This window comes from Phalaenopsis equestris, unplaced genomic scaffold (genome assembly GCF_001263595.1).
Source record: "Phalaenopsis equestris unplaced genomic scaffold, ASM126359v1 Scaffold000258, whole genome shotgun sequence".
NCBI lineage: Eukaryota > Viridiplantae > Streptophyta > Magnoliopsida > Asparagales > Orchidaceae > Phalaenopsis > Phalaenopsis equestris.
This window is the reverse complement of record NW_018164700.1, coordinates 601,395-609,124: the sequence shown is the minus strand read 5'-3', so window position 1 is coordinate 609,124 and position 7,730 is coordinate 601,395. Positions and strand designations below refer to the sequence as shown.

General features: G+C 31.4%; 1 protein-coding gene across 2 annotated transcripts in view; it reads right to left on the bottom strand.

Moving 5' to 3' along the window:
- Positions 1–3,251: 3,251 nt before the first annotated feature.
- LOC110024545 (QWRF motif-containing protein 2-like) overlaps positions 3,252–7,730 on the bottom strand; it is a 37,015-nt gene continuing 32,536 nt past the window's right edge. For both annotated transcript variants that reach the window (XM_020724571.1, XM_020724570.1), the window contains 4 exons: positions 4,284–4,400; positions 4,072–4,161; positions 3,626–3,733; positions 3,252–3,546 (listed from right to left, as the gene is read on the bottom strand). In XM_020724571.1, the coding sequence (XP_020580230.1) occupies positions 3,499–3,546; positions 3,626–3,733; positions 4,072–4,161; positions 4,284–4,400 (363 nt within the window). In that variant the 3' untranslated portion in view covers positions 3,252–3,498. The remainder of the gene's footprint in view (positions 3,547–3,625; positions 3,734–4,071; positions 4,162–4,283; positions 4,401–7,730) is intronic.

The following is a 7,730-nucleotide window of genomic DNA, read 5'->3' as shown; positions in this document are numbered from 1 at the left end:
CAGTAAATTTAAGGCTTGGGGCCACTAAATGAATCTGATTTGTGTCGAGTTATGGGGAAAATAATATGTCTGGTTAATCGGAATTACGTTCAATGATGTGGTAAAATCTATGCCGTCGTCGCCGATACATCCTTGGTCCAGACTTACTATTTTTGTCCACGTAGTGATTGATATAAGCTTGGACATATACATATTATTGCATGCATGACAACTTGACAGATTCGTCTAATGAACCATCACTATAAATTTCAGTGCTTTACTTAGTTTTTGCTGCGATGAAATGAAAGCCACTCCTTTCCCCTTTCTGTATTTTGATAAAACGAATAGACTTGTCCACACCTTTTATGCGAAAAAGAAGTATATGCAGTCCTTCAGGAATAAGTATAAAGAGCAAATCAAAAAAATGCAAAAACTACTGAAGAAAAGCAGTATAGTCATGTCATTGTTCCAGCAGTATATGGGATTCTCGAACTTGGAGATATAGGAAGAAGCTGTGAAAGTATGAGTGACATACAATATAAAGAAGGGCGGAAATGCATACATTTTGATAAGGATTAAAATCATCAATTGATAAATGCAGGCCTTAGTGGAGTAAAGAAGAGTCCTCTCCCTCAGAAGTTATCATCAATGTTTGTTAGAACTCAAAAGAATCATCATTTAGCAACACACAAGAACTATAAGAAAGCAAAAATTATATCCGACCATTTAAAAAATTTTAAGAGCATTTAGATACATAGCACACAAAACAATCAAATTTGAATATTTCACTCCTAATTTCATTATTTACTTCTATGGCTTAAAGCGTCAAAATTTAAACAAAAAAACATATGCACCTAATTTCCATCACCTACCCTAACTTTCTATCATAGCTCGCCATCCTGACTTGTCTCCTTCATAATAGGCCACATCAAGGTCATGGGTGGGTTACTCGACACATTAGCAAGGCCAATGCTCATCTGGTCGTTCACCACGTCTATGACTTTTTTGTGATGAATATTTTATTGTCTTAATGATGTCATAATTGAGCGATATTTGACTCATTGGATTCTTCTCATTGATACGCTCGATTTGACTATAAGCATGTCATATTTAGAATTTATTTGACCTTTCAATTATATTTGAAAAGCCCCCAAATGTGATTTAATGGCTTGATTGGGGTTTGGTTTGACTCTGATCAGACCAAATTTTGGCATCGTTAGATCCATATCGTTGAGTTGTTAGTTTGATTGTAGGTTTTCTGGAATCGGAGTTATCGATGACTTTTAGCCTATGTTTGAACATTTCTTGCTCAAAAATTACCTCAAGATCCATGTCATACCTCGATATTCATGTCGGATCATGGAAATTTTTTTGATGGAGTTGCACACTAGAAACATAGCTAGCTGCTTACAAAATCAGCACCCTTCTTTCATCCAATTTTCAAATTCTCACTCAATTATTAAAACTCACCTCAATTCATATTTCCATTTTTGTCAAATTATCAATTGTTTAATCGTGACAGACATAAATGCATTGATTCAGTAGTTTGAAAATCACCGAGGTGTAAATTGTATCTTGATAGAAAACATTTAATAGCCTAACCAGGCAATATAAAATATTTTTAGTGGTACATTTTTACAAAATGAGAAAAAAAAAAAAAAAAAAACTAGCACAAATTATTAGATATTTGATATACAATACAATCATGAAATTATTTTAATTTAGAGGTGGCCTTGAAATGCAATTAAAGGTAGAGCAGCGAAGGTACGTAGTCGAGCTAAGCTTGAGCCTCTTCAAACTCAAGCTTGTTTGTTATTAACCTGTTCAAGCTCAGCTCGAGCTCAATTCGAGTTTTTGAGCACTATTCAGCCTTGGTTGATTTAAATTATTTATTTATATATAATATCTAAATTTTAATAATTATTTATGTGATATTGTTTGTGTGATGTCAAAAGTTTTAGTGTTACACAAAAATATATTACAATTTAGGGAAATTTACTTACCTAGCACTTAATTCTTAAATAGTTACATGTCTCAGACATGAACTTTCATATTTACATACATAGCAATATAATGTTTTAAACCTATGCATGAAAAATGTGGATTTTATTTTTAAAGTGTGATAATAGTGTTATTTTTTATGTAGTATTAATGATTTGAATGTTATGTGTGTAAATATGAAAGTTTTAAGTGCCAGATATGTAAATACATCATGTAAATTCTCCTAAATTTTAATTATGATGAGAAGCTAGAAGTCTCCGTGGAATTGAAATGAAATTAACATTAAATTAATTTTAGGCAGTAATCATTTTTTACCTTTATTATGCACACCCCACAATTCTTATGCATTTACATAACTAAATATCACTCAAATGTTTAATATTACATCAAAAATCCTATTATTATTAAATTATAAAAAGTAAAATATATCTTTTCATGCCTAAGTTATTACACCAAATATTATAAATATAAATATCAAATTTTAAGCGTTACATAGGTAAATACACAAGAAATATTTGATTTTTATGTAAATTTTCCTTGTTATTATTAGGAGTTACATACATCCAAATCTTAATTATTTACCAAAGCAATATTTCTATGATTTTTTAACTATCAAATTCCCATATTATTATTATTATTATTATATGATAATCCAACCATCCTTTTTTTTATTTAATATAAAACGCTTGTTTCATTATAAATAAGAAAATTTTAACATAAGTATTTTTAGTTGGTCAGTGACCATTCATTCAAATAAGAGCATTAAATCATAAAACCATCAAACAACAACTTTCATTATGATACAAGGCATATAGAGCCGTTCATACAAGCTTGCATAATCTCAATCATTTTAAGCATAGTAGTTGATGTGCTTATACTTAGCCTCCATGGTAGGAGCCATAGCCTACACCCATAGAGCAACTAAGAGTCATACTTTCTATATGATTTCCTTGAAGCTTATTCATTCCCAAATAAGTATGGTTCAAGTCGCTCATCAAAATCAACATAAAGCCAAAGCTCTCGCTGACGGTGTTAGCCAACTAAATTAAAATTTTATTTGGTTGACCCATTTCAAATTAGACTCTATGAATATTAGTCAATTGACAACTTGTGTGACATAATTTATCTAATTCCAGATCATACCAGTAAAACATAATCGAACGAAAATAAAATCACTGTTTAGCAAGCGAGAAAAAAGAACGTCTTAGATATTTTTTTTCGAAAGGCAAAATACACTTGCGGATTAGAAAGAAAAAAAAAACCCATAAAATTTGTACAAAACCAGAATCCTGTACACATATGGTTATTTGCATGACAAAAAAATAAAAATAAATAAAATACATGAAGCAGCCATGTCAGGCCGAATAAAAATAAAATAAAAACACACATTGCACACCCACTAACTATCATCAATCAAGCTTTCTTACCTTTGGTTCAATATCAAGTCAGAAAAAAAAATGCTGACTTGGTGTTAGTAAGTAATCATAATCAGCTGCTCTATGATTACATCTCTCCGGTTCAGCGTTTTAATTGAAGGAGATGGCCTCGCAGGCTACAGTGCTTGACCTGTTTGAAGGTTTACACTTCTGCTTTAACTATGAATTTGTATTGCAAGAAAATAGGGCAGACGGGTATTTTTCCTTACATGTAGTGCTGCTACTGTGGTTAGCAGATTTCTGGATTGATCTAACAAAGCTTGCTCTTTTGCAGCAACTTTGGCGAGTTCTGAAACCAAGGAGCTCGTGTCTTGCACCTATAGAGAAGAAAATTTTCAGAGAAAGGATACAGAAAAGAAAATATTTGATTAAAAAGATCTTTTACATAGACCACACAACTCTCACGTATTTACCTATCTAACACCTAAACATTCATATTTACATGCACACCACTCAAATTTTTAAAACCACATTCCATCATCACTATTTAGTACACTACACTATTACATGCGAGGCAGTTTGTGAATATTAAGAAGAACAGCCAGGAAACAATGTAAAAGAATTTTTTAAATTGAGCATGGAGCTTGTGCAAAGAAAAATAGTAAAGAAAGGAGAATGTAAAGTGGATATGATGGATGAAAAGCTAAGCAGTGACCTTTGACATTAAGGAGTGCATGGAAGCTCCCATCGCCTGCAACATGTTTACTGCCGACCCAACGGCATTTTTCACTTCTTGCAAATTAGCCTGTTAAGCACGTGATGATAACCGTAATCACAGATTATTGACTATTTAGCACACCTACATTTCTTTGTTATGATATTTTGAATGCATAATAAACTACTATGGCCCATTAGGGAGATACGCACCCTTGCTCCACTGACAACTGGAAGGCGGAGAGTGCTAGCCTTTAATGATTCGATTGCACCTGCTAATGAACTTGAATGCTCTCTGTCCAGAAGAGATGTTTCCTCCAGATAGACCATCTACATAATTCAAATAATAAGTTAATTTTTTTTCTATCAGAAGGATCCAAAAAATAAAAAAGGAAAAATCTTAATCCAAGTGGTTAATCAAACATGTTGCTCTCCAATGGAATCAATGCTAGAAAGCTCAGCAAGAATCTTGACTAATCTCTATAAAATTACCAGTTAATTCTGAATCAGTCCCGCTAGTCCACTCAAGAAAGCCAAAATTCGTGCCTCCACTATCTATGTATGGTGGTTTCAGAATAAGACGTCTTTTTGAATTGACTAAATTAAAGCAACTCAAGTTCAGTGTTTTCACCCTTCGATCGAGCCTAACAGACACACCGCTAATCTCAAAGCACAACCAAAAACAGATGGTTCAACTTTAATCATCACCAAATCCAATTTCAAAGCCATCTAAATAACCAATTTAGATCTTTAATAACACTACTATAGGCTCAAGGCCTTCATATATGTCTGATACCCAACGGGTAAGATGATCCAACTCCAATCAAAGAAGTAATGCTTCATCCTCAATCCTCTAATCAATCGTTTGACCAAAATACCATCCATCTACTAAGAGCTTTTCCATCCAACATATATCCAAAGAAAAAATATATCCTAGATCTATAATTTGCTGCACCGAATGTACCAAACTCCCTAAATAAAATCAACATTGCAGGCCACCGAAGGGGAAGTTTGATTGAAAACCACTTCATTTTGAAATATTTCCACCATTTGAAGAAAAGGCGAGTCATTCCCAACTTTATATATATATATATTATTAAATTATATATATATATATATATATTATTTACATATATATTATAGAATGTTTATATATATAAGTTGATTGATAGAGTTCAATCTTTACAGTTCAAGCTAAAAACATTAAAATAGTCATGCAAGTAAATTGAAAAATGGTACTGATATTAATATACCATAATTAATATAGGTAAAATGACGTTCCTATTATAAATATTTATATGAAAAAATATAAGTATGAAAATGATATAATATGACAATGAATGTTATGAACCTTCTTGAATGATTATAATTGAATAATAAATTGTTAATTAATAATTTATTATCAATTTAATTAATTTGACTAGCATACTTATTAATTTTTAGAAAAATTTATATGACTAGCAGATAATTCTTATGTATTTACATATCTCTCATCTAATCTAGCATATTTACCTTCATAGCACTTATTGCTTTAAACCTACAACAACAACAACAAGTTTTTATCCTACTAAGTGGGGTCGGTTACATGAATCATTTTCCTCCATTGTATCCTATTGAATGTCACGTTTTCATTTAATTCTAATAAATTAAGATTATTTTTTATAAAAAAAATAAACACAATTCTTAAGTATTCACTTCAGTGTTTTAAACCTATACATGAAAATGTGTATTTCAATTTCGCGAAAATGTGCACTTCAATTACACGAAAAATGTGTATTTCACTTTTAAAAAGTGGTAATAGTGTTATTTTTTATGTGATATTAAAATTTTGAGTGCTATGAGTGTAAATATGAAGGTATAGGTGTCAGATATGTAAATAGATTAGAATTGTGTGCCATGTATGTAAACGCGCCTAGTTTTTATTTCCATTATTTTACTATAATTTAGTTTTTATTTTGATTATTTTACGATAATTTAAAAACACAAGTATAATTGTTGATAATTAATGAGATTTTAAATTAATATTTTTAGTTTAAATCTTGAACTGAAAAATGAGTAAAATAAGAGTATATATTTATAAAAAATGTGGACATGAGAAAAAAAAAGCTAATTAGAGAGTCAGATGTTTTATTGTTGAATTGGTTTAATTTTTAATCATTAATGACACTTTCAATTTTTTTGGATAATTAATTATCAGTAATTAATTACTCCATCTGATCTTTTATTCCTATCTAGACCATTTCAAGCCACATAGCCGAGTTGTTATAACATCTTTGAAATAAAATTTTATTGGTAAAGGAGCTTTGTCGCAAAGGATTCGAAATGATCAAACTACCTAGAATTAAATTTGATTATAGTAAAAAGGGAGTATCATCATCTTCAAGAAAATATGATGTTGATCTTCTTGAAAAATGACTCTTCTTATTTACAGGTGTATACCAAAAAATAGTCTACATAGATCTCGAGAAAATATGACAGTCCATATCAAAAGCTAGCTAAGGCAGGCCAGCTTAGGAACTATTAGCCTAATGATACCCAGCCGACCGAACGAAGATCTGCCTAGGCTGAGTGAATGAAGATAGCCTCCAACAACTGGACCATGGTCTAGTACCCTCGACAATCTCACGAATGTCAACATGAGGCTCTCTCAATGACTTCCCTGCTAGTTCTACAGTAATTATCAGGGAACAAGCAAAGTCGATCGGCCACCCTATGACTAACCGACTACCATTCCCATACCCTACTAGCTTCCGATAGCGAAAAAACTTGCCAACCTAGAGTCTCATTTAATACGAAGAGGTGCCAAAATAAGTTATAAATATAAATAGATATAAGAAAAGACTATAATATCTTGTAAACCCTTCTCTAAAGTGGGGGCAAATATGTAATTTCCTACCTAATGACCATCTATCCTTTATAAATTGGCTATTTTATCTAGACCCATATTCTGTAGGGAGAACACTCTCCCCTCCTCTCTTGTAACCCATATTTTTCATATATAAAATAGGTTGCAGAGCCCAGGAATACCCTAGTTTGCCCCACGGGGCCAGTCCGTGTGTGCTATGTTACTTCTTTTTATTTCTCCCTCTAGCTTCCTGTCGCTTTATTTCTTACGCAAGTCTCACATAACAAATTTGGATTCAACAAGCTTATTGATTTGAATCACAACATGTCTAATGATACAAAATTTCCTTAATGATCCTTCTCAATATTGAATGTTAGTTCGTAAATTGATTTCGATACTATTACCTGGCTTGATATTTTACACTTTTTTAGAGTTGCATGGCACTACACACAAAACCTAAAAATAAGCCTTGAGAAGTTATTTTAGACCTCAAATATATTAATAAAAGATACTGCTAAAATTGAGCACCTAAATATCGACATCATTTTACACCTCGATTTGTTGGGGGTAATCTCATAATAAAAAACACAAGAAAAAAAATAAAAGTGGCAAAATTTAATGTTGAAGCTAAATAAAGAGATATGATTCATTTTGAGTGTAAAATGATGTCGATAAAAACTATTTGAGGAGAGTGGCTTTGGTGTCTCTAAGCCTTTGAAACTAGAGTGATAACGGTGTGCCATCCATTGTTAATATTCCTATTTTATATGAATGAATTAAAAATAAATAAATAAATAAATATATATATATATATA